This window comes from Olea europaea, chromosome 6 (assembly GCF_002742605.1).
Source record: "Olea europaea var. sylvestris chromosome 6, O_europaea_v1, whole genome shotgun sequence".
NCBI lineage: Eukaryota > Viridiplantae > Streptophyta > Magnoliopsida > Lamiales > Oleaceae > Olea > Olea europaea.
This window is the reverse complement of record NC_036242.1, coordinates 9,965,414-9,993,219: the sequence shown is the minus strand read 5'-3', so window position 1 is coordinate 9,993,219 and position 27,806 is coordinate 9,965,414. Positions and strand designations below refer to the sequence as shown.

Here is a 27,806-nt window from a genome sequence, read left to right as displayed (position 1 = left end):
GAGTCTGTGACTTTGCCTTTGCGGCGTTGCCCATCGCTGGTAGGTTTTAGGAGTGGTTGAGTCGTTGAGGCTTAAGTTGTAGCAAACGTAACCAAAACCATGGGAAACTGGCGATTGGCGTGGAGAACTAGAGCAGCCAACTGCAGAAGAGTAGAAGACAATTGTTGAAATTGGCTCGGGTTTTCCAAAAAAAATAAAAAAGGGTTACAAGTATTTTGGGCCCCCTTTTATTCTGGGCCTGAGGCATAGGTCTCTTGGGCCTCTCTTTAGTTCCGGCTCTGAAAATTGGCTTCCATCGCTACTTCTCCCTTTGACATTAATTTGATACCTTACAAGACAATTTTTCAAAAGTTATCTTGGCGTAGTAACTTAATCTAGTGCAAAATTACTTTCAATCCGAAGCCAATAGGCCTGAGATTCCACTGTTCCAAAACCTTAGTTGATTCGAATTTTAGTTTAATAATTAATTAAGATAATTAATTCATTGGTTTTTATATTTTCCTCTTCCATTTTTATCTTAAATTAATTAATCCACGTTAATAAGGATATTGTGTCCTAATTAAGTTAAAAGTTTATTTCCCAATTAGGTTACGTTTCTTTCCTGTTTTTCTTGTTTAAGAATTTTAATATGGTCATTACATTAGATTGTTCATGAATATTTATTAAAAAATATTGAATATTATTCTTTAAATACGTAATCTATCATCAAGTCATATGCGAATATGCATTTGTGATCCCATGTTCTACATCAGTTGGTATCAAAAACTATTCTTCGCTCCTATGACGGATTGAGGAGGACATATTAGAGGTCATGGGAATGTCCAGTCCAAAGTCACTGAATGAGTAAGTCACCAATCTCGGGACTATGTAATCTGTTGAATTATGGGTGGATTACTATTGGCATCGATCGTGATCTAGGCCTCAATATCGACTTTTTGTCTAAGACCATTAATAACTGGCCGTTTTGATCCTTTGGAACAACTTTATAAATTTAGTAGATCGTTTTAGGAAAAATAGGAAATTCTCTCTTTCTAAGAGATCAAACTCAATAGAAAAATATTTTAAGTATGACAGTAGAGATGGACAAATACAAATTCGCTAATAGCTCAAGGCTTCGACACAACAGGTAGCCATATTGTTTGCCCTTCAACAACAGATAGCGAGTGACTTTTATTGTGACGTGCACGAGGCAAATGGTGGTGCCCACGATGCATGTGTTGTGGCTAGGCGAGGCCAGCACCACAGTGGGGTTAGTCGCCGGCTTGATTGCTTGGACACGATGACACAGTTGCTAGCGAGGAACACGAGGATGGACAGGGTTTTGATTTCTTGAGGGGTAGCCCTCGGTTATGAGATAGGTGGAGCAACAACCTTGAAGGACGACAATCAAATTGTTGTATAGATGTCGTGATGAGTCCGATACATGCATTTTTGTCCATTTAATTCTAATTGGGAAGCTGATTTAAGTAAAAATTATGATGATCCGTCCATTTTTTGCTTTGAAATTGTCAAAGATGAAGTGGTTAGTGCAATTATAAAAGGAGTTCAAGGAGTCAAAGAAAACTTGCCTAACGAAGTTCAACTAATTTCAAAAGACCCAACATAAGGAAGGACGTTTGCCATCATAATTTGATTACCAACATGGGATTTGCTTCTGAGAAGATGGAGATGAACAAAGAGAGAAGGATTTATTGAGATTGAGAATAATGCAAATATAGTGTTATTTTTGTCTATTGTCCAACCATATAAGCACCTAGCGCTTCTGGTTCATATCGAACCTCTCATTGATAAATTTCTGCTATTTTTCATTCCCATTAAATGTAAAAAGTTCAAAACATTATTAAGCTTCTTCATCTTTCAAATGATACAATCTATGGGTTAAAGACATTCAAATTAGGTTCAAAAAATCCATTGTGCATGTCAATATGAACGGAATGTTATATTTTGTAAATGTTAATGATAATTTGTGACACGGAGTATGAAACTAATTCATTTGTTGATAAAAAAAAAATGTAACAAAAAGAGAAGCTCGATTATAAGAAGTCGACTCATTGTAATCCGTATGCTTTTTCTCGGTGGAAAATGGCATTACTAGGATAAAATACACCAAAGTCATCTAGTCCATTGCCTATAATTTCTCCTGATGGCAATTATTTATTGGATAAGACAAGAATTTACATAAACTAATTGCAGTATTAGGCTAATTTCTCCCGGTAGAGGTAGATTACTACTACCATTATAAAAGTCACAATCACTTAATCAAATTCAAATGGAGAAAATCAAAGTCAAATTTTGACTTTTAGGGTTAAGTAATTCTTAAGTCCAAAGTAGGACATATAAGTCAGCATTGTGGATTCATATACACAGTTTGAGAGGCCTCTGCCGACCATTAAAACAAAATTCATTTTTTTCTAAAATTCATCTTCAGTCACACATTCTCATGAAAAAAATATTTTGTACGAAAATTCAAAATTCTTTTCTACTTTTTAACCACATATTTTCCAAAAAATTATTATTCCAAAACTTATTTTCTCCCAAAAAAAAAATAAAAATTTATTTTCATGATTGTCAAGCGGGAGCTTAATTCTATTTTCAGTGGATTGAAAATCAATCAATCAATCAGTTCATTCCACTATGTTTAACTCAATTATGTATCATACCTACTCGACTGTTTACCTAAAAACAACAATTTATTCTTTAAATTTTTGTTCAAAGATGACTAAGCATTGAGAATTAGAAACCTCTATTACTTACTACCAATAACAATAAAATCGCTGTAATGAAATAAAGACACAAAGAACATGCAAGATATATGACGTTCGCATCAATATGAGACTATGTCATCATCCTTTGCTGCAGTAATTCACTATAAAGAAAAAAGTTTATAAGAAAAATTGTGCACTCTCTTTTCTCTCTCTAGATGATGATGATTTTGATAATGATGAACCCTATTTCTAGCTCCCTATTTATAAGAAGAATTAGAGCAAAATTGAAATTATAAATGTGAAATTTGTAAGCTATTCCTATTGAAATTTCGGTTCGGATGCTTTGCCCTTGCACCACCAGAAGGAAGCCTTCCTACTCCCTTCCAACTTTCATGGGCCCCGATGACCTTCTTTTGAAGGTTGATGCACGTATGAAACTCTATATAATGATAATAATTAGGAAAAGTTGTAGCCGAGGTATCAAACACTTAGTTTATTAGTAGACTTTGCCCAAATCTTTAGTTTGTGCCACAGGAGATACCAAACCTTTAAAAAATGAGTAGTGCCAGTCCAAAATGACGGTTTCTATCTGTTTGACCTCCAAAATCGTCAGTTGACCTCTCTAATGATATTTTCATGAACTTTCCCCAAATAAGTGGAGGGCAATATGGGCATTACACACATTTCCATCCTATTATGTACTTCACTGTTTATTTCCCTCCATTTCTTTACCACTATGTTACCTCCTACCTTCTCTCTCACAGGTAGCAAAAAAAATCTGCACGCACATGGAGTTGAATGTATGCAGATGTGGTTTCCTGGTGCAGATGAAGATCTCGTGGACGAACTTGAACCAGGGAAGAAGATTTCTCACTTGTCAATTTCAAGTGAAATTATGCCTTTTGTTTTGTGACGAGGTTCTTCGTGTGGCTGTTTGGTCATTCATTTATAACTTTCGAGTATATAAAATACGCTTAAAAATAGTATTTCCATCATATAACATGATTTCAAATGTTCTGGATGAACAGATTCAGTGTTTGGAGTTTCTTGATCCTAACGAATAAATGCTGGTTCATTTTTCTCTGTTTAGTTTGAAAATGTTTTATTTTCTATTTTTTTCCATTACGATGAAAATATGTTTTGAATCTTTAGCACAATTCATATATTCAAAAGAAATTCAGAATTGATGTTTCTAGGGAGAATTTGCTTTCAAGCGACTATTCCCTAGATACACACATTGTGTTAACAAATCGTTGAAGGTTTTAGAACTGCTAAGCTTACCTTAAATGCAATAGTACAAAAAGGAAAAAGATGGGAGTATAGGGGCCTACTTCATAGGCCCTTGCCAGGTGAGAGAGAAGGTGAGGGCGGATCCCATCTTTTTTTATTTTTTTAATGCTTGTGGGGTCCGACCCCTATGGTGAGGGGCTTGGCAGTCCCCTGTGAACTAAACTTCTGTACATGGAGCTCGGTCCTTAAAAAAATACATAATGATCGTTGGGCTATACATCTCCATAATAATTATGACCCATACCTTTAGCCAATCACTTCTTTTATATATAAAACACAGGCAACTACTTAGCTGCCTATGTAGCTGCCTTGCGGCAATGTAGGCAGCGTGGTGTTGCCTTTTGCAAGTAGCTGGACGCATGTAGCTTCATTTTTCCTTTTTTTTTTTCTTTTTAATTTATATAAAACACATGCAACTACTTCGCTATTTGTGTAGCTACCTACTTGTAGCTTTATTTTTTCTCTTTTTTAAGGGTCGATTTGTCACGTACTGAAAATGGCCTGTGAGACGAACCGACAAGCCATGCGGGCTAGCTCAAACTCGACTCCAACCTCGAGCTGAGCCATGGGCAACTCTAGCCGACGAGCCAAATTAATCCCATTTGTAGTATTAAGACTTTGATCGTACTCAACAAATCTTAATAAAATATTTGAATATATAATACTATTATCAATTGTATCTTTATATACACAACTCCTAAATCATTAAGCGAATAACTATTTGTCTTCACACATCTTATGTGTTAGCTTAACATACTTCTAGAATTTATCTTCTCAAGTAAACTCAATAAAAGATAAATTTTAGTTAATTCAAACCCATCATTCAAAAATATCTAATATTTCATGATGTCAAACATATACATAATAGACCAGCATTGTGTGAGCTCAACAAGTTGAGGTCGATTCAAGACTCTAATTTTTCACTGTAATAATGGAACGGGAATAATAATTTTGACTTAATATTTTAATAAGGGGTTTTACCATACAAATGTCTCATCATATATATATATATATAATCATACATCTAGCAACTAGCATACAAATAAATATACATATAATAGCGTAGATAATTATGGAGTTATGATATCCAGCCTTCTTGAGCAAAAAGAAATATTAATTGGTTAGTTCCTAGAGGTAAAGCATTTATTCATACAATTCACCATCTCCATAGTCTCCTCTTCTTGCTTCTCCAATTAGTCCAATTGCAATATGCATCCTATATTAATTGGCACATAGGCCTAAAATAATAGGACACATAGGTCCATTATGATAATAACGGATTCACAAGTCCAAATTAATAAAGGGTTTGCAGATTCAAAGCAACAAGAATTAAAAACTAATCATTCAACACATCCACGTGGATGAGTTTACAATCATCAACTAAATATACATTCATCATCCACTAAATATACAATCAAAATCAATTTTCAATTAAATATTAAAATAGAGTTCAACTCTAATTCAAAAATTTTAGGATGGAATAGTTTAATTAAAATAAGGTTTTAATTAAATATCAATTTAGACTCCAATTCTAATTCCATTTGAATTAACATTTTAATTTAGGATAAAATTTCTAAATAAAATAAAATTTAATTTAGAGTCAAAGTTTAATTATAAAATTAAAATCCAAACGATAATTTAAAAGGTAGTAAATTTTTTTAAAAAAAATAATTTGGGTCAAAATTAAAAAAAAGGTCAAACCACTTCAAAATTAAATTTAAATCCTTTTTCAAAATTGTATTTCAAACCCTTTCAAAAATTTGCAATTTGGCCCAATTCAAAATTATAAATAGACCCTTCTAATTTTAAAATTTTCAAAATGGGTCATTTCTCAAAAATTGCATCTTGACCTTTACATAGAAATTACAAGAGAGGTTCGCAATTTCATGAATTGAATGTGAAGCCCCCATCTCAAAACAAACCTTAAAATTTTTTCTCCTTTCTTCTAGTAGTGTCGGTACAGGCAATATGCGACTTGGCGTTTCCCCACATCACTCACTACAACAGCACTAAATAACCGTCCCTACCTTGCTTGGAAACGGTGTTGGACACTACTGTGCCCAACAGCGTTGGAGCAGTGCGACGATCACGAAGTTGTCGCACGCGTGCCGTCGGCTACTCCTCTTTATTCAATTTTTTACCCAAAAATTATTTTGTTTTCCGAGATAGATTTTTAAGATGAAAATTAATTTTCTTAAAAACTAAAAAGGTGAAAAACAAGAACAATTAATTTTTTATTGTTATAAGATGCAAAAACAAGGTAGGCTATGATACAACTATTGGGAATTTACTTTATCATGCACATAGGATTTTCAATGGGTAAAGCTGGCTCGGCTCGTCCAAAAATGGGCGAGCTCGGCTCGGCCCACAAGCTCGTGGCTCATGGGTAGCTCGTGGGCAGAGCCGAGTCCAGCTCACGAGCACACGTCGTTTTTTTTTTGGAAAAAATAGGTAAATTTGAAAATAAAAAAGTAATTTTAATTTTTAAATCGTGAATTTTTTATATAAAAAAAATTTTATATATAAAAAACTAGGTAAAAAATTTAAACCATCCACCTTTATTTGGGTTTGGGACCGGCTACTTAAATTTAGAGTAGGCGGATTTAAAAATTGTGTTGTTTGTTTGTTTGTTCTTGTACAATTTTTTAAAGAAAATTTAAAACAGTATTAAAATTATTTTTAATATAATTTAACCTTAGGTTGATAATCAATAATCATATATTATCTGACAATATCTTCTGTGTAGAGTTATTTTTAACATATGACCATAGATGGGAATCGGATTTGAATATATAAGAATGCATCAAAATAAGATTATAGAAATGGATTGTACAAAGTACAAACTATTATTTATAATGTCTATATGACTTAATGTGGCTTGACAATTATGAGTTACACCTGCTTTGAACCCTCCAAATATAAAATAAGTCATAAACATGCTAAAAAGTTAATCATTCATTCAAATGGTCATTAGAACATTAACATCAATCAATTCAACAAAAATTGAGAATTAAAAGAAAAAAAAAATTGAATTAAAACAGGGGATGAAAATTTGGCCCGTCGGTTTAGGCAACTCGTAACTCAACCCGAAAAAAATGCCCGCGCAGGCTCTGTTTGTGGCTCGAAGATACCGAGCCCCATTTTGGAATATTGGCTCAAGCCCGAGCCAACGAGCCACATGGGTCGGCCCAAAGAGCGGAGCCTTAAGGGAAAAAACACTGAATGGAAAGCTATTTGTTAAAGGCTATCTGCTGCTTGTACAATTGCCTTTAACAGGTAGCAGATATAGCTGCCTCTTAAATGCTTATTTAAACAGGCAGCTAATATAGCTACCTAATTGTAAAATTCAAATTTAAATTTCAAACTTAGTTGAAACGTTTATAATTTTTTGCTATAAATATGAATTTAATTTTTAAGTTTCATAATAATTTTCTTCAATCAGTTTTAACTTGCAATATTTTAATTTCAACTTCAATCTTCAATTTTTTTGCTCTAATATTTAGTTTCTTTTACTTTGATATTCAATATCTTTTATTATAATAGACATAGAATATAGATAGATTTTACTAGTGATTAGATTAATTAGTTTAAGGGTAGTTCGAGTACTCTAGCCATATATGATGCATTTTAAAATGTTTGAATTGATTTGGAGGATATCGAAGAGGAAAAAGTAATTGAAACTAGAAGGTCGAAAAAAGAATCCTTAGATTGTTGGCAACATATAACACGTAAAAAATTGACTTTCAAAATTGAGTTGATATTTGGAAAGCATGTAACAATTAGTGTGGCAAAGAACTTAGTTGGAAACCCAATTTTACGCATGACGCATTTGTATAAGTACGTATTAAAGAGTTACAAAGCGAAACCAAATGGTTCCAATTCTACTATTCCATCTTTGTATATTTTCACATTAAAGGTTTCGTGAAAGAATGGATGCATACATGGCTACAGCAGAGACGCTGATTATGATAATAGACTCAATACATTTTAGCCGACTTGTGCAGAATTATCTCCAATCTAAATATACTTCTTATTGTAGAAATACTTTGATTTATGGATCGGTGATAGTAAAAAAAAGGTTATATTGTTGTTATGACTCATTACATTGATCACATGTGGCTTCTACATAAAATGATTATTGCATTCAAATGTGTAGATTATTCTTATAATGCTGCTAATATATACATAGTTTTAAAAGATATTATACAAGAATATGGTATACGAAAAATAGCTCGAAGTTTTACTTTTGATTATGCTAGTATGAACAAATGTGTTATTGATAAATTTATTAATGATTTTAACCTGCAATTAGAAGTATATTTTTTCACCAACGTTTGTGTATAACACATTATCAATTTGATTGTAAAAGATGGATTGGAATATATAAAATTGTCTTTAGATAAAACTAGATAAGTAATAAATTTTTTTTATGTATCACCAACAAAAAAGTAAGCATTTAACAGTATATATATATTTATACACATAAATGGAACTCTACATATTTTATGTTATATTCGTGTGAAAATTATGATAAAGCTATTTCACTATATTATAAAGGTAGACATACATACTGAATCGAACATAATTTGAAAGATTTAGAACGGTCTATTGCATTTTATTTGAAGAAATTCTTAAAACCTTTTTCTATGCCACAAAAGAATGAATTGGTATTTGTTACCCTAAATCATTACTTGTTTTACAACACTTTTTTCCTAACATTTCATAAATATAAGAATTTGCCAATTTTTGTTGATGTAGCTCTATAAAGTTAAAATTTCGAAAATATTGGAAAGCATTGCCCTCTTTATTTCTTTTAGCTTCAATGATAGACCTTCGACTCAATTTAACTAGCACAAAAACTATTATAAAGCAGATTTCAAATTTCATAAATATGAAATTATCCATTTGCATATAGAATCTATGTTATGTGAAATGTAAAATCATTATGTTGAAAAGGATGTCAAGGCATCTCTACTTCCCAAAAATCTTTTTCGAGAAATATTTCAAAAAATTCAGATGATATATGAAATTATTTGGATACCAATACAAGTGTTACTTCATTTAGTTCTATTTCACCAACATCTAGAGCGATAGATATTAGTGGTACAAATTTTGAAATTCCCTATCAATTAGTTAGGTATATGTGCTGGAAGTTCCTAGTCTGTTACAACCCAAAAAAAAACTAGAATTTAGTCTTTTATCATGTGGATATGTAACGAAAGGCAATATCCAATCATATAAAAAATTGTACGTGATCTATTAACACTTCCTGTGTCTACGGTGACATCGGAGGCTGTATTTAGTTTAGGTGGTTGTGTTTTATTAAACGAACGATCAAGACCAAAATAAGATATATTGGAGACTTTAATATGCTTGAAGGACTAAGAATGTGTGAAATTACGTATTCAGGAACAAGTTGATAGTATAATAGCAAAAGAATTGCAGCAAATCTAAGTATAAAGATATTGTAAGTTTTTAAATTGATTACTTTTAAAAAATATGTAATTTTTTATACTTACTTATTTCAAGAAAAATTGTACACGAAATATTTTATTCGTAAACAATTTTAACTCTGCTACGTTGATTCTAGTCAATCCCAAGCTCCAAAGAAAGATGAAGATTGTAACTTTTATTTAATTTATAATTTGTATAAATTTACAAATTTTAAATTCTTTAAAAATATACTAGAATTGTCATGAATTGAAAAAAAATCGGGCTGGCTCGACTCAGTAAGGCTCCAACCGAAAGCTCGGATCAAGTCTAAATTTTGGTCGAACAAAAGCTTGACTCTGACTAAAAAAAGCTTGAACTATTTTTACTTGAGTAGAGCCCAAGCCACAAGTTTCGGCTCGTGAGCCGACTCGACTCAACTGGTTAACATCCCTAGTTAAAACTTCAAATAATGCTTTACATCATCATCTTAAGCACAAACGATTTAGCCCGTCATGTTCATATTATAGCAACACGTAATAAATTGCGAATTCATCACACAAAATATTGAATTCCCTTTGAACGTCTTCAAGAGTATTCACTAAATTCCAATCCCTTTGCTTGAAATCTTCATTTTGAATCAATAAACTTGAAAGTACGTATGCATTTTTATGATTTTCTCCCAAAAGCTCTCTATTCTCGTTATTGCAAGATGAAGAATATGTAATTTGCCTCCAAAATTAAGTTAAAATCGTGCACTAATTACTTGCCATGAAGATATTGAGCATTTGTTTGGCCCCATTAAATTATAATTCATTTTTCTCTCTCTTTTTATTAGCCACACATTCTCCAATAAAAATATTACTATTCCAAAATCAGATTCTCATTATAATGAGAGAATAATGGAGGCCAAACGGGCCTTGGAAACAATTTTTGTTGTTTTCGGAATATGCCTAGTGATCTCATGGTAGAAGTCATTTTGATCACATCGCTAAGCCTGACGTTCTGGCGAAAATTTCGATACCTTTGCGATCACTTGGTATGCACCTTTCAATCTCAAGGTCTGAACTTTTGCCTTCCATTCAACTTGATCCCTAACTTCTTTCTTTTGTTCAGCTCAACACCGTTTCTAATTTGCATTGAAAGTCCTTCATCTCTCTAATCTTGACATCTTGATATCCATCTTCCATAATTTGGTCAATTTAGTCCCACTCATCCAATTTTCATTAAGTTTCTCCTTATGCCATCCAACATTGAGCTTCTCCTAAAAAATAAAATATAAAATTAAAATTGAGTATCAATTCAATAAAGCTACTCCCAATCTTTCACTTTTGATGACCCAAGTAAATTATACTCATTAATAAGGCTGATGGACTGCACAACATTTTCATTAAAACAAGAGAATCAATTAGCTTTAAATTGGCAAGCCAATTAAAAGTTGCTGACCTTTCATTGTAAACGATTGATTGGTTGTATTGGCTACTGAGTACATAAACAGCATAAGTTTCATACTTTATTCCACTGGCTTGGTCCTCTTGAACAGAAAATATTAGTTTCTGCTTCGCGCGGGTAGTCGCTAACAATTAAAAAGGATCAGACGATTGTGTAAGGAATAGACGTCTTGAGACAAAGTTCCAAAAAGGGATGTTTTATTGGTGATGATTTACAATTGAAAATAAATAGAATGCCTCCAAGGGGTGCAAGCACACGAGTACTAAAAGAAATGTTTAAGTTTAAACTAAGAAATTGAAATTACATATTTTCTGTTTGAGAGTGTTTGATTCGTCCCTTTTTATCTATGTCTCCTTTTCCTTTTATATTCCCTTGATGATTTCTTCATGACAAATCGCTTGAAAACTGCTTGATTGTTGTATAACTACCCACTTTCTTTATGGTGGCTAACTTGTCGTGGAACTGCCGTATCTAACTGTTGTCATTACTCTTTGTCGTTCAACCGCCTTCAACTGGGCTCCTTGAATCGTGGAATGTGATAAGATCACTCAATAACTGTTATTTTGGATAACCATAATGTTTTATGCTTGCTAAGATCCTGGGCGATTCGAAGGTTTGGGCGAGAAAGTGGTCATTACTCTGGGCGACCGTAAGGTACTCCATTCGCTCAGATTCTGGGCGTCTTGCAAACTTGGGCGATGATGTTACCGTGTTCGTAGGCTTCCACCGCATTCATCAATAATCATGTTTGGACCTTTATCGTGGATTCCCCAATTGGGCTTCACTCTTTGGGCTATTTGATTTGGGCTGCACTTTTAGTGTGTCAACAATTACCCCCCAATATGGCAGAATTAATACCAATTATTAATCTTTGCTATATTCACTTCGTATTTTTCAGCAATATTTCAGTCATTATTTCCTTCTACAGCCTGAAAAGGTGCAACGTTAAAAACCCTTATAAACCCAAAAGACACACCTTTCATCGTACCACTAAACTACGTCTCTATATTTCATGCTTCCTCCTCGCTATTTACTGTTCATCTTCTTGCTTCTCTGCTATGTTTCTCAAGCAAACCTTAACGAAACTGTACTTTGTTCCCAATGGCGACTTCACAAACTCAATCTGATGATTCTTTTCGTTTCGAAGATTTCCAGAAAATCCTTACTAGATCGTATGTAAATCCAAACTTCCTTGCACAAGCTAATGCTGACCTTAATGAATTCTATCTGGGTCCATCGTTCAATAATGCCGAAGCCGTTGGACAAGTGGCGGTGGGCCAGCTGTTCCCTTGCACTCAAGGTCCTCCGTTCCTAAACTCTCTGCCATTGAGGCTAATTCGCGAAAAAGGTATTCGCACTTGGCCCAAAGCTGGTGTTATTTTTCGTAGATGGCATGTACGTCTTGTAAATCATGGCTCTACCAAGGCGATTTTTGATCGTGCTAGGATTTCAGACTTATTAGAAATCACTCTTCAACCCCTAATTTTCAACCCAGTGCTTTTTCCTATTGCTTTGAGTTTTTGGTCTTCTGAATATAACACCTTCGTTTTCCCTCTTGGTCCCATGTCTATTACTTTAAGGGACGTTGGAGCCCTAGTAAATCTTCCGCCTTTGGGCGATACCATCTTTCCTGGTATCTTGATTTCCAGTGTTGTCCCGAAATTTGACAAGAAACTTACTGAGTCTTATTCAAGCCTGCAAGGCTTTTATAATCACTTAAGCGCTAAACCTTCCCATGCTGAGCGTATGGCTTTTCTTCAGATTTGTCTTTGTAAATATATTCTCTGCGTGCCAAGTATGAAAGCTTCTATGAGCTACTTACCCATAGCGCATGAATTGGCGCGTGATAGGCTTTTGAACTTATGTTCCTTCTTTTTAGCTGCCCTTTATAGAGGCATGGCTTCCCTTCAATTTCAACTGAAGAGTTGTGCATCTCTCACTGACAGTGGGCCCCTTTGGTTCATTCAACTGTGGTTGAGAGCATACTTTCTACCACTTGGTGCTCCATCTATTTCTCTTCATTCTGCTAGCTGCTATGGACTAGCCATTGATCCATTGAGCCCTGTAAATATGTCCAGTAGGGACATTTTTCATTCTTTTATCCCTTAAATTCGATTCCTTCCTTCTTTCATTTTCCTGCTCACTTGACTTCAGATTATGTGCAACCTCCATCCACCCTAGACAGTGCAAGTGTCTCTCTGCTTGTTTGGGTTCAGTTTTTTATTGGGAGGGAATTGTTCCACGATATCTTAACTGGAACCAATGCTAAAGCTAGGGTTGAAATATATGCTCCCCAATTTTTTGCTCGCTAACTTGGTTTTGGCCAAACTTGGCCTGTTCCTCCTTGCTACTCCAAAAATTTGACAGACCACTTTCACACTATTAATAAGGTAGAGGCACAAGCTATAGATGCTCGCAACATTCTTTTGACGAGCAAATTTTCATTAGCCCCTTTCAATTCTAGCTGTGCCGTCCATCCTCTTTTTGAACAGCTTTAGCCATCAGTAAAATGCCGATTGTTTGCAACTGATGCTAATCGTGCCTTCCATTTACTGGACCAGCCAGACACTCCCTCTACTTCTCCTATTTTGGTCACCCCTGTGTCCATTAGGAATCCTTCCTTCCTTGCTCGCGCTAAACATTCTATCCATCCGTCTGCTTCTCTACCTGCCAAGGCTACTGCAGCTAAAGGTGCCTTAAGCAGCAAACAGTCAGCTTCAACATCTCCCATTTTACAGGATGATAATGATGATGATGATAACGCTCCTCTCATCCTTAGAAGAAAGGTAATTGAATTTGTTTATTCACGAACATACTTTTCTATGTACTAATGGTTTACCTGAATTTCTCAGAAAAGTCCAGCCTCTCCTTCGAAGGCTTTGGTTTTGGCAACTCCTGCTCCATCATCTTCTGCTGAAGCTGCTTCATCCAAATCAGCTAATGAAGGGATTATGGTTAAAGAGAAACCCTTAGTCTCGGAACCTTCATCACTACCAGTAGAAGGGCCACCTTCTTCCTAGGGCGCCGATCCCCCAAATGTCGAACCAGAAGGTAATACATATTTTGATGTTTTACCTTTGCTTGTGCTACTGGTTTCTAATTCGTTGCTTCTTAAATTATGCAGAGGCACCCATGGGCCTGCCCGTTGTGACAGAGTCTTCTCGCCCAGATAAGGGGAAGTCTCCACAGGTGGTGGAGCCAACTGGTGATATGCCTGAATTTTCCAAGATTGCTGATGAGGTAACCTTTTGCTTCACTTTCATTTTCGCTTCGTTTATTCTAATGAAAGTCCTCAATGTTGGCATTTTTCTTTGCATGGGCTGATGACATTGTATGTTCCATCTAGGACTTGTTTACTTCCTAGGAGTCAAGACATCTCGCCCTACTTCAACCAATCATCCTTCTGCTTCTTCAGAGAAAAATATGAAGTTTCTCAAGCAGTTAATATTTGAGTATGTGTCTTTTATGGACATAGCTATCGGCCAGGCTAGTGCTACTAAATATAAGGATAAACTTGAGCTATTGAGTGCGAAATTGGTGCAAGCACTTACACTTCCATCGCTCAATGTTTCTGCTGACTTTAAAACGACGTTGAAGGTTGTTCACTCTAACATCCTCTCCTTGCTAGCCAAAAATGTTGAACTGAAGGCTAGGAGTACTCAATATGTTCGTGCTGCATCTGAAAGAGAGTCTTTGCTTCTAGAGATTAAAAAAGCCGAGGACAAATTAAAAGAAATCTCTTCAGACTTTATGATCGAAGACTCTTTGATGACAAGTTTGGCTACAGAGATGAAGGAGCTTCAAGCAAAGATGGACGACTAATTTGTCTACTTGCATATTAATTGGCGTTGTCCTTAATCGTCAACCTCCCAAGCATTTAATTGCTTTACGCTAAGATTCATGTACATTCTTCCTTGGTATTTCTATCTTTTTCCAAAGACTATGGGCATTTGATTTCAGTTATTAGGTACGAATATGGCCATTCATATTTTGTCTTTTCACCTTCACACCTTTATAAATGCGTGTGTATTTCGCACTCACCATTTTCATTCTTTTCTTCAAAAACTAATTTGCTGCCATCGTTTGGCATCTCAACAATTGATCCAAAATTTTCGTCTTCCATAGAAATAGATAATTTGATCCGCCCATTTTGCTATCTGTTTTGATGTCACCTTTGGTATGGGAGATATAGGAAATATTCTTTGGCCAGCGAAGTTCTTCCCATCGTCTCCATGTTCTTTGTAAGGAATTCAATGATGGAATGCAATTTTTGAAAATGCTTTTCAAGCCACTTTGCTTGCTGAGAGTGCTTCTCAGTTTCCTTGCCCGTTACTGCAGCAATGCGATTAGGTAGTCGATTTGAGGGTGCTTTTCTTCCTTTTTGCTTGTTGAGAGTGCTTCTCGACCTCTATACCTGCCCTTACAGCAGTGCGATCAGGACGACGACCAATGTTTGTTCACCCTCTTGCTTGGCGATCGATCGAGAAATTAGTTTGCCCTCAATTGTAGCTTATAGAGCATTTAGTATTTTGTATCTCACAATTTGTAATGAATATTTGATAATAAAGGAATTTATTTGAACGTATTTCATTTTGGCCTTATTTATCTACGATCATTCAACGCAATTTGATTACGCATTTATTTGTTCATTCTCTCATAAGGAAGGAACATACATTTTTAAATATTTGCCATTAATGAACCTCATGTACTTGGTGCCATCTAAATCTTCTAATTGATAGGCTCCATTAGGCAACACACTATTTACTTTATATGGCCCTTCCCAATTGGCCGAACACTTGTCATACTTTCTATCCTTACTATCCAAAGGGAGTATTATCTTCCATACCAATTCGCCCAAGCTAAATGACTTGGCTATAACTTTTTTATTATAAAACTTAGCCATCCTTTGTTTTTGAACTTACAATCTATCTAGGACGTCCAACTTTAATTCGTCCAACTCCAATAAGTTTTGAACTAGTGATTCGGTATACTCACCATCACTTAACTTATGTTGCAAACACACTCTAATTGATCGCACATTGATTTCTATAGGCAAAACGGCCTCCTGTCCATAAGTAAGTTGGAAAGGAGTAACTTTGGTACTTGATCGAGGCGACGTCCTATAAGCCCATAAGGCTTTGTTTAGACATTCGTGCCAATTTCTGACATTTTTATCTATCATTTTTCTTATGATATTTTTTAAAATCTTATTAGAAGATTCTACTTGTCCATTAGATTGAGCGTAATATGGTATGGAGTTCACTAATTTAACTCCAAACTCGCTCAAGAATTTATTCACTTGATCTCCATTTAAAGAAGTTCCGTGATCTACCATCAAAGTTTGTGGAATACGGATAAATTCTATGACACTCTTTTGGGTAATCTCTTTTAAAGGTATCACTTCTACCCATTTAGTGAAAAAATCAGTTGCAACTATAACAAATGTATGTTGCTTGGACGATGGGGGATAAATCTTCCCTATCAGGTCTATCGTCGAACCCTTGAACGGCCAGGGTTTGATAATGGGTGCCATCTCTTTTGCTGGCGCTTTTTGTATTGGACCATGCTTTTGGCATGCTAGACAACTTTTCGCATATTGAACACATGATTCTCCCATCTTGGGTAAAAATATCCATTCCTAATAATTAACCATCTCATCTTTTGGCCAGCTTGATGAGCTCCACATATCCCTTAATGCACTTCAGCCATGATTGTTCTGACTTCTTGCAAACTTACACGTTTTAGTAATATACCATCAGAGCATTTCTTAAACAACTCTTTATCTATTAGTGTATAGTTTTGCAGACGCAACTTCATTTTTCTACTACCTTCTTTATTAGGTTCCTTAAAAAACCTTTTAATCTCTGCCCTTCAATCTATTGCATCTCCATCTTGTATGCAATGAATTTCAATCATTCTCGTCCTTCTTTGGACTACGGGCAATATTACTCCATATTCATAAGTAGATTTCCAATTTAAAGCCTTTGAATACCCTGAGGCCATCTGGGCCAACTCATTTGCTATGTCATTATATATCCTATTAACACATTGAAACTCTACTTGGTCGAATTCTTCCAACAATTCTTGGGCGATTTCATATTGACTTATAATGGAATCACTTTAGCACTTAAAATCACCGATCAATTGGTGAATTACCAATTGAGAATCGCCTCTAACGATTACATTCTTTACCTCCATATCTATCATTAATTCTAAGCCCACGATTAAGGCTTCATATTCGACTTGATTGTTGGTGCACATCCTATCCAAAGTGAATGCGAACTTGTATCAAATCCCTAGATTTATCAATGCTACTCCTACTCCTGCACCTTTAGAGGTTTTTGACCCGTCGAAATATAAAACCCAAGGTTTTAATTCGAATGAATTGATTTCTAATTCAATTTCCTCAGGCATGTCAAGGCATGGATGATCGGCCAGAAAGTTAGCCAAAGCCTGATTTTTTATTGCCTTTTGAGGTATGTATTGTATTTCAAATTCTAATAATGCTAACGTCCAAAGGCCTACCCTCTAGTGTAAAATAGGGCGAGAGAACATATAATTAACCAAATTTACTCTAGAAATCAAATAAACAGTTACGGGCCATAAATAAGCCCTTAATTTCGTACACGTGAAATACAATGCAAGACATAATTTTTCAATGGCAGAGTAATTATATTCACATTTTGTTAACCGTCTACTCAAGTAGTAAATCGCCCTTTCTTCACCAAATTGGTTTTCTTGCGCGACCATTCCAGCTATTGATTCTTGTTCAGCCGATTTATTTTTTTCAAGTTAAATCCCCCTTTTGTGTACTAAGAAACCAATGAAGTTTCCTGCATTAACGCCAAATGTACATTTCAAGGGATTCAATTTTAGTTTATATTGCTTCATTCGCTCAAATGAACATCTCAATTGTTCAAAATGGTCATCTTTTTTAATGGATTTGACCACTATATCATCTACATACACCTCAACAAACTTGCCTATCATATCATGAAAAATCAAGTTCATTGCCCTTTGATAAGTCGCTCCTGCATTTTTCAGGCCGAAAGGCATAACTACCCATTGAAAACATCCTAGAGATCTAGGGCACCTAAAGGTACTTTTTTGTATATCTTCCTCAACTATATAAATTTGATTGTATCCTGAATACCCATCCATGAAGGAATATATTATGTGTCCAGCAGTCAAGTCTACTAAAGAATCTACCGTAGGCATTGTATATTCATCTTTGGGTGTGGCTATGTTTAGGTTCCTAAAGTCTATGCACACCCTTAATTTACCATTCTTTTTTAGCACTGGCACGATATTGGACAACCACTCTACATATCTGACTATTCTAATAAAGCTTGCTTTTAATAATCGCTCTATTTCTTTCTTAATCTCAAGAAGTACATTAGGAGCAAAATGCCTAGGAGGTCGCTCTATTTCCACTTCTGCTTGTTCTCTGTTGAATTATCCTTTTGTGATAAGTCAACATGCAGTATGTCACACTGAGCTTCCGCTTCCTGAATTTCCTTTGTATTATTTTCTAATGCTTCTTCTTCGGTTACCCAACTTGTGGGAGGAGGCATTATTCTTAGAGGTGATCCATACTTTTCAAAGCGAGGTACTCTCTTTTTCTTCTTGAGCGTCCCGTACAGCACGAAATAATCGAAAGAACGCCCAGATGGTTCCCCCAACAAGTCCACTCCACGAACTCCCTCTCGATATAGTTGCTTCAACAGAGTATTGTGCGATACTCCTCTCTTTCTTCTTTCTGCTTCCATATCAATTTCCTCTTCGATGTCCGTCATACTATCATCCTCTTCACCACTGTAGACCCCTCTAGAAGTTTGGCCTTCTTCACATTCCAGCAGACATGCTTCTTCCTCGTTATCCTCCCTGTCTTCTTCTTCTTTCTCTTTGTTCTTGAACTCATTGGCTAATAAATAATTATTAGCCATGACAAGAGGTAACGTACCAAACTGAATAGTAAGGGGCTGATCTGGATCTTCTCCATCCTTTCTACCTCGCTCAAACTTCGATCTCCCAGAAGAATTCCCTGGCAATTCTTCCATCAATTCTCCTGTACCAATCTCTTCACTGTCTTCGAGAACATTTTGATTGGCCACCTTGAGTAGTTTAAGAGCCTTAGGACGTGGCACTCCCTGTTGTTGCCTCATCATTCGTCCATAATTTCGTTAAAAATGCCTTTGTTGGGTTCTAGTCATCTCGTTGAAGGGTATCACCCTTCCTGCATTATACTGGAACAAATGCCATACATTTGGTTGGCGAGGTTGCGGCCTAAATGTTCTCTCATTATTTATTGACCTGAACTGCCTCTCAAAAGGCAGTCCCCTATAAAATGATGTACCTCGCCCTCTACCAGGCTGAGAGTTTGGGAAAAAAAACTAGGGCGATGGTGATGCTGCCATATCCCTAATTTCTCTGTATTTGCACTCACTTCTCTTTTACATCTTGCACACAGGACGTCTTCATCCTTTTTAGGCTCCTTCCCTTTGATACGTTCAAAGACACTGGGGTGTGGCCCAGGGTCCTCTTCTCCGTCATCTATAACCAACTTGAATTTTGGCAACTTGTTTTTGAAATCAGTCGTCACCATGTTCACCCCAAGTGGCTGTGGAAAAGGATTTTCATCCACTGCCATCTTCTTCTTATCCTCGAATGTGATTCGTCCTGATTCAATGGCGTCCTGTAACACATGGCGAAAAACCAAACAGTTGTTAGTCAAATGCGACCATGCGTTATGCCACTTACAATATTTTTTACCCTTGATTTGTTCAAGGCTTGGAAACTTATGTTTATCGCTCAGCTTTATCTGCTTATCTTTATATAGTTTATCAAATATAAGGTCAACTTTGGTTACATTGAACGAGAACGTTCTAGCCTTTCTATTTTCATCTTTTATAAGCTCATCCTTGCCCGACGATCTAGGCTTAGCCATTATAGGACAAGTATACGCGCCTCCTTTGATTAATTCGGCCAAACATATTTCAGTTTGATCGTAATACTCGTCATTAATGGTATGAAAATTAAAATTTGGGTCTCTATAATAAGTCCCCTTGCTAGAATTTTTCATTTGCTCTTCTTCTCTTATTAATCGTTCATACCTAATCATGTTTGCGCTCAATTGGGAAAAGATCAAGAAATTCTCTGTCTTGAAATTTCTTTTTCAAATCAAAGCTTAGATAACTTTGAGAGATTTTGACAAACTCCTTCTCGGGCAAAGGTACAAAACATTTACTTCTTGCTGTCTTGAACCTTTGAAGGAAACCTTCTGTCCATCCGCTTGGCATTTGACGTAGATTCACCAAATCGGCCAAAGTAACTTCAGACTCAGTCTTATAAAATTGAGCATGGAAAAATTGCTTCAATTATTGCCATGTTTGAACAAAGTTCGCTGGCAAATTGATGAACCAAGAAAAAGCTACTCTTGTTAATGAACTAGGGAACAACCTCATTTTATGGTCGTCGGTTACTTCACCACTTTGCAGTGTGAATCGTCATATGTGTTCTAGAGTAGACATCTCTCCTAAACCGGTAAATAATGAAAATTCTGGCACTTTATACCCTCTAGGTCATGTATATGCTTGGTCTACCCAATTAGGGTATGGCTTTGTGTAAGTCGGCCTAATGACAGGACGTACCCCAAAAGCCATTTGATCTTGCACTATTTCTATAATTTGATTTCTCAACATGACGTTGAGGTCATATGGAATTTCTACAGGTTGGTTGGTCGATTGATTTGCCTAAGGCCTGATATTTGGTCCTTGGTTGGCAACAAAGTTGCCATGATTTGGGCCATTGTTACCATTACCCTGAATATTTATTCCATCATTGACATGTGGGGTATTCTATCCATTATTTAGGACATTATCTCTTATATTTAGGTTACCCCCCAAGTTAGATGTACCATTACCACTATTCTGATTTGGCATTACACCATCCCCTGGTTTGAAGTAGGTGGACCAAAAGGTGGTTCTATCCCCTGATTTGAACTTAGGACTAGGGAATTATGTCCCATGATTGTCCTAGTTTGAAAGTGATTTGCAATAGGCACAACTGGCTGACAAATTTGACCTACTAACTTATTCATTATTTCATTTAATTTATTCAGTTGTTTGGCTATGTTGTCATAATGTGCATTCCCATTTTGGGTAAATCTTTCCATATTATCAACATTTCGTAGATTTACTTGTTCAACGACATCCTGTGTGAGTTCTCCAAGCAATGCACGCATGGTTCGAGGACTCAACTCTGTCATTGGTTCGTAATGACAGTGACTGCTCTAACTCTGTCCCTCTGTTCGTGGAGAGCTTTGCCGCTCCTCATATCGCTAGATCACAGACTGGACTCCTCCCTGACTTGCTGCTTCCTTATCAGATTTGTCAGACATATTGTTTCACCTTTTGTATCTTCAACACCAAACACCAAGGTCCCACTGGGCGTGCCAAATTATTTCTCACGGGTAGTCGCTAACAATTAAAAAGGAATCAGAAGATTGTGTAAGGAATAAACCTCTTGAGACAAAATTCCAAAAATGGATGTTTTATTGGCGATGATTTACAATTGAAAATAAATAGAATGCCTCCAAGGGGTACAAGCACACGAGTACTAAAAGAAGTGTTTAAGTTTAAACTAAGAAATCGTAATTACATATTCTCTGTCTCCTCTTCCTTTTATATTCCCTTGATATTTTTTTGTGACAAATCGCTTGGAAACTGCTTGATTATTGTATAACTACCCACTTTATTTATGGTGGCTAACTTGTCGTGGAACTGCGATCTCTAACTGTTGCCATTATTCTTTTTCGTTCAACCGCTTTCAACTGGGCTCCTTGAATCATGGAATGTGATAAAATCACTCAATAACTGCTTTAATAACTGTTATTCTGGATAACCATAATGTTTTATGCTTGCTAAGATCCTAGACGATTCGAAAGCTTGGGCTAGAACGGGGTCATTGCTCTGGGCGACCGTAAGGTACTCCATTCGCTCAGATTTTGGGCGTCTTGCAAGTTTGGGCGATGATGTTACCGTGTTTGTGGGCTTCCACCGCATTCATCAATAATCCTGTTTGGACCTTTATCCTGGATTCCCCAATTGGGTTTCACTCTTTGGGCTATTTGATTTGGGCTGCACTTTTAGTGTATCAACAGTTCTATATTGACTTTACAATCTTATCCCTGCCAAATATATTTATACCATATAAATTAAAGCAATTTACTATTAGAAAATAAGTTTTGTTGATTAAAAAAAATATAAAAAAAACTCTAATAATTAAAAGGATGAAAATACCTTTTCTTCTTTTTAAAGTCAGAAAATTAGCTTTTATAAACCTATAGTCTGTATATTGGAGCTTTACAATGTAGTGAAAACTGAAGGTTGTTACTCTGTGAAATAGATTCTGATATGTACATATCAATTAGCTTATAACAAAAATACTCACTATCATATCTATAACGGTATTTGATTTGCAGCTGTGAAAATGAATTTTTACATACTAAGTAGCTTGTTTTTCCCAGCCGTTTATGACTCGGATCGTGTCTGCTTGTTGGACTTTCTTAATTATTCAGATATGTTAAGGGGTGGCAAATGAGAGGAGCTACTCATGGGCTCGGTTCATTATTGCTCTGTCCATGGCAGCTAGGGGTTGGATTGAGATGAGCCATGGACCAAGGCAAATTCAATTTTTTTTCATGAGTCGGCTATCTTGAGCTCGTGGACCACTACTTTTTGACCTTTTACCGGCCAAAGGTCACGACTTTTGGCCATATGTTACCATTGACAATTGTGTCACAATCCAAAATTTTCTCATCCTGGCTGAAATTATTTTGTGACACAAATTAGCTAACTCAATTCTTTTCAAATGAGCATGTATTATATATGGCTTTGTTCATGCAGTATCAAGATTCAATGGATCTTGGCCAATTTTATTTTTTCTTGGTTCATGAATCATAATTATAGGGCTCCTTTACGTGCATTGTGTAGGTGCTCAATCCACATCACAACATACCATCAAATTGTTTGAAAGAGAAGGCAAATTGTAAGTTTTTAAATTGATTAATTTTTTTTTAAAAAGGTAATTTTTTAAACTTATTTGTTTCTAGAAAAATTGTACACGAAATATTTTATTTGTGTACAATTTTAATTCCATCTACATTGATTGTAGTTAGTCCCAAACCCAATAAAAGTGAGAAAGTTTGTAGCTTTTATTCTATTTATAATTCGTATAAATTGCACAAATTTAAAATTTTTTAAAAATATGTTAAATTGTCAGGAATTAAAAAAAATAAAAAAATAGGTCGACTCGGCTTTATAAGGTCCCAAGCCCAAAGTTCGGGTCGAGTTTAGATTTTTTGGCCGAACAAAAGCTTAACTCAGCTTTGACCAAAAAAAAAATTGAACCATTTTTACTCAAGTAGAGCCTGAGCCTCAAATTTCAGCTCGACTCTGCTCGTTAATATTCCTAATTAAAACTTCAAATAATGCTTTACATCATCATCTTAAGCACAAATGATTTAGCCCATCATGTTCATAATACAGCAACACGCAATAAATTGCTAATTCATCACACGAAATATTGAATTCCCTTTGAACGTCTTCAAGAGTATTCACTAAATTCCAATCTCTTTGCTTGAAATCTTCATTTTAAATCAATAAACTTGAAAGTACGTATGCATTTTTATGATTTTCTCCCAAAAGCTCTCTATTCTCGTTATTGCAAGATGAAGAATATTTATTGACTTCCACATACAATTCTCCCAATTTATTGACCACAAAAATGAGTCCAAACAATATCCAACGATCCAATAAAGGCAAATTATAATATGGCAAAATATGTTCAACTTTTGCATTTTTTATTCGTTTTTCACTGTAGATTATTGAGATTTTGTACCCCAAAAAAAAAAAATTCATTAAAATGAGCTCAAAACGGGGACCAAATATTAACAAGATGACGTCTTAAAATGAAACCTCGAATTTTAATATTATCGTATGTTAATTCCTCTTTGTCTCTTTAATTTTTTACACACTCGATTAATTTCTAATTCACTGCCCCCACCAAATCGATCTGCATCCAGAGGATATCTTTTCCCTTTTTATTTTTATTTCTTTCATTGACGTAGTCGTTGAGAAATTCTATTTGTATACTCTAGTCTTCATTGTGACCCCTCCTCATGTGAGGGGGTGTACATGTGGCAAATCCCCGTGGCAGTTAGTTGCTTCACTAGTTTGAAGTTTGCACCTAGATTCCTCCGTATCCACGCAGCTATATATAAACAAAAGTTTCTGTTTAATATAAATAAACCCGATTCCCTCGTGTAATAGCAATTTAAATTATAGCCAAACATGAAGGTAAGCCATTAACAATTTTTCCAAGAAATTAATAGCGTTGCTTTTACTTTTCTTTCTCTATTTTTTTTTTCCAGTTATAATAGACACAGTGTTGAGAAACAAGTTTATATAATGGATTCATTGATCTTGGTTCGAATTTATTTTCAGCAAAAAATGGTGAACCAATGCAAAGTGAAAAAATGAAATCTAAAGCCATGCAGATTGTTGCGGCTGAACCAGGTATGTACATATTAATCCATAACATTTTGTACGTATTTTCTATAATATTTTTGTTTATATTATTTCGAATTATGGTTCAGGGGTGATCTCGATGACTATTATAAAGGATGATAAAATGGTTGTAACTGGAGAAGGAATTGATGGTGCTTGCTTGATTATGTCTCTCAGGAAGAAATTTTGCGATGTGGAAATTGTTAGCGTGGAAGACGTGAAGCCTCCACCATCTCCACCTCCACCTCCTCCACCGTCCCCACCACCATACCCGTCTCCATGTCCGTCATGCCTGCCTCCACCTTGTCCGCCGTACACACCATGTTACTGTCCGAGTCCATGCCAAGCATATGTCGTATGTCCAGTCAATGATCCAAATCCACCTAATTGCTCCACCACGTGACGGAGCAATTTTTAGATAAATGAATTTCCAGTAATATATGTTTAGAAATTAAGATAAATGTTCATTTTAGGACCAAGTTAAAATATCCTTGCAGTAAGGGTTGATCGACCAGACCTTTAAGAAAATTGAGACTTGGAAGTCGTACATGAACAAGAAGCCTGTGTTGGCAAGGGGTCGAAACATGCTGTAACGTCACGCTCCGCCTTTATATGATTAGTGTTTATAATTATAACATTTGTCCTTATATTTATTTTCATTTTTTATTCATGAATTTAACATTTTCATGACTAATTATATTTTGCAGTGGAATGCACCGGACGCCCCAGATGATCTCGTGCCTATTAAAGTTAATTATAATAAGATGAACCAAGCTATGAAGTAAACTATAGATATAGTTAAATTAATTTACGTTCCATCTAAATAAATTTTATTCAACTTAATTAACTTGATAATTATAATCAATTTGATTACTTAGCGCACTAATCAAGTCAATTGATGGATATTAGTTACCAAAACAAAATCAATGTATACTATAATTGATGCTTTAATTTTGGAATTGAAGACCTTTTTGTGCATTTTTTTTTATGGAATAAAATCATTAATCCTTTGGGTTATTTTCACCAACAGACACTGAACTTATATAAAAATTACAAAACGGTCACTGTAGTTTAAAACTTTCAGTAACGGTTACTTAAGTTTTAGGGTGCCTTCAAAAACAATCACTGAAATTTAAAAACTTGTAGATACAGTCACTAAAGTTTAAAAACTTTCAAAAACAGTCGCTGAAGTTTAAAAACACTTTTTCAATTTTTGGGGCTACTTTTGCGACAACTTTTAGGCCACTTTCGACCATCAATACTGTCAAATTTTGATACAGTTGGAAAACATACAATGTCCTCTTCAATTACGACCAAAATCTTCCCGCAACTCCAAGGGATTAAATCAAAAAGTCACAGCAAAAGTCGCCTAAAAAATCTGAAAATCTGTGTAAAAATCTGAAAATCTACCCAAATTTTCATATTTTTTGGGCGACATTTGCGGCGAATTTTCCAGTGACTTCCAACAACCAAGACCATCGAATTTTGATACCTTTGGAAAGCCCACAATGTCCTTTTCAATTACCATCCAAAATCTTCTCCAAACTCCAAAGAATTCGACCGAAATAAACCCACAAATTCGGGATGCTAACTTTGTGGGTTTATTCTTGCCAAATCCTTTTCAGGGAGATTTTGGGCGTTAATTGAAGAGGATATTGTGGGCTTTCTAATGGTTTCAAAATTCAGCGGTCTTGGTGGTCGGAGTTTGCCGAAAAGTTGGCGCAAAAGTCGCCCAAAAAACTAAAAAATATGCCTAGATTTTTACCTTTTCGGATAGCCAAATTTGTGGGTTTATTCCGGTCGAATCCTTTGGAGTTTGGGAGAGAATTTTGGTGATAATTGAAGAGTACATTGTGAGCTTTCCAATGGTATCAAAATTCAATGGTGTTGGTGGTCGGAAGTTACCAGAAAGTTGCCTCAAAAGTAGCCCAAAAAATCTGAAATATTTGCGCAGATTTTTGCCTTTTCGGTACCCGACTTTGTGGGTTTATTCAGGTCAAATCATTTGGAGTTTGGAGGACATTTTAGGTAGTAATTGAAGAGGATATTGTAGGCTTTCCAACGATTTCAAAATTCGGTAGTCTTGGCGGTCGGAAGTCGTCGCAAAAGTTGCCTAAAAAATTTGAAAATTTTTGCAGATTTTAAGATTTTTTGGATGAATTTTGCGGCGATTTTTTGGTCGAATCCCTTGAAATTATGGGGAGATTTGGGTGGTAATTGAAGGGGACATTGTGGGTTTTCCAATATTATCAAAATTCGAAGGTATCGATGGTCGGAAGTTGTCGAAAAGTTGTCGCAAAAATGACTCAAAAACTGAAAAAGTGTTTTTAAACTTCAGTGACCGTTTCTGAAAGATTTTTAAACTTTAGTGACTATTCCTATAAGCGCCGAAAATTTAAGTGATCGTTACTGAAAGTTTTAAATTTCAATAACCTTTTTTAATTTTCGCGTAAGTTCAGTGACCGTTTGTAAAATCAATCCTTAATCCTTTAATATAAATAAAAGGGATATAACGTAGAATATTGTTCTTCTTTTCCACTTCGTCTTTTGTGTTTGGAGTCAAACACTTGAGGTGTAATACTTGTGTTCTATTCTAATATCATTTGATAGACAAATTAGTGATTAGTGACATTTTACAGTATTTGATGGAATCATGATATGGTCAAACTTACGCTATTTTGAGTCATCTTGCAATCTATGGATCAACCAATTGTATAGCGGCCCATTTTAGTTTCTCCAGCACACGTAACTATATGTATATATGTATACCCCATACATAATTATAACTAGGTTATAATGATTCATGTAAATTCCTTTAGCACAAATTGTATTTGAGCAGGAAACTTGTTTTTATCATTGGGTTCCTTTGTTTATGGTAATTAACATACAGTAATTTATCCCCCAAGTGAATAGTTACACGAGTCATAGTCTTATTCATATCAGGATATGGATTGATTTTAGGATGAATACTATTGAAATTCTAAAAAAATATTAATGACTAGGATTTTTGCACGTAGACTTCATGGGCGGCTAACGATGTCTTCACTTGTCATTCAAAATGTAAATTGCTAAGGATTTCAAGTAAACCTTCCATTGTCTTCATGCACATGTGATATTATTAAATGTATCAATGTGTTCATAAATTTGCTATTATGTGAACATGATTTTTAATTATTACGTTTTATGTCATGAATATTTCATGCACATCAACGCATCCATAAGCATACATGAAATTTTAAGGAATAAAATAGTTTTCAAATGTCACGACTCAACGAATATTTTTAAAATATGTATCCTCAATGTTTTTATTAAGAGGTGAATGTCTACACCATGAAAGGTGTGAGTGGGAAATGGGGCATGG

The 27,806-nt window shown here is 35.3% G+C and overlaps 2 protein-coding genes across 2 annotated transcripts in view; one reads left to right on the top strand and one right to left on the bottom strand.

Moving 5' to 3' along the window:
- The window catches only part of LOC111395798, an 80,217-nt gene that overhangs the window by 34,670 nt on the left and 17,741 nt on the right, over positions 1–27,806 (bottom strand). The gene's annotated exons all lie outside the window — the stretch shown is intronic.
- LOC111395799 (heavy metal-associated isoprenylated plant protein 47-like) lies at positions 24,197–25,062 on the top strand. Its single transcript, XM_023021953.1, has 3 exons — positions 24,197–24,235; positions 24,383–24,454; positions 24,535–25,062. The coding sequence occupies exons 2-3, from the start codon at positions 24,400–24,402 to the stop codon at positions 24,846–24,848; spliced, it is 369 nt and encodes a 122-aa protein (XP_022877721.1). The 5' UTR covers positions 24,197–24,235; positions 24,383–24,399; the 3' UTR covers positions 24,849–25,062.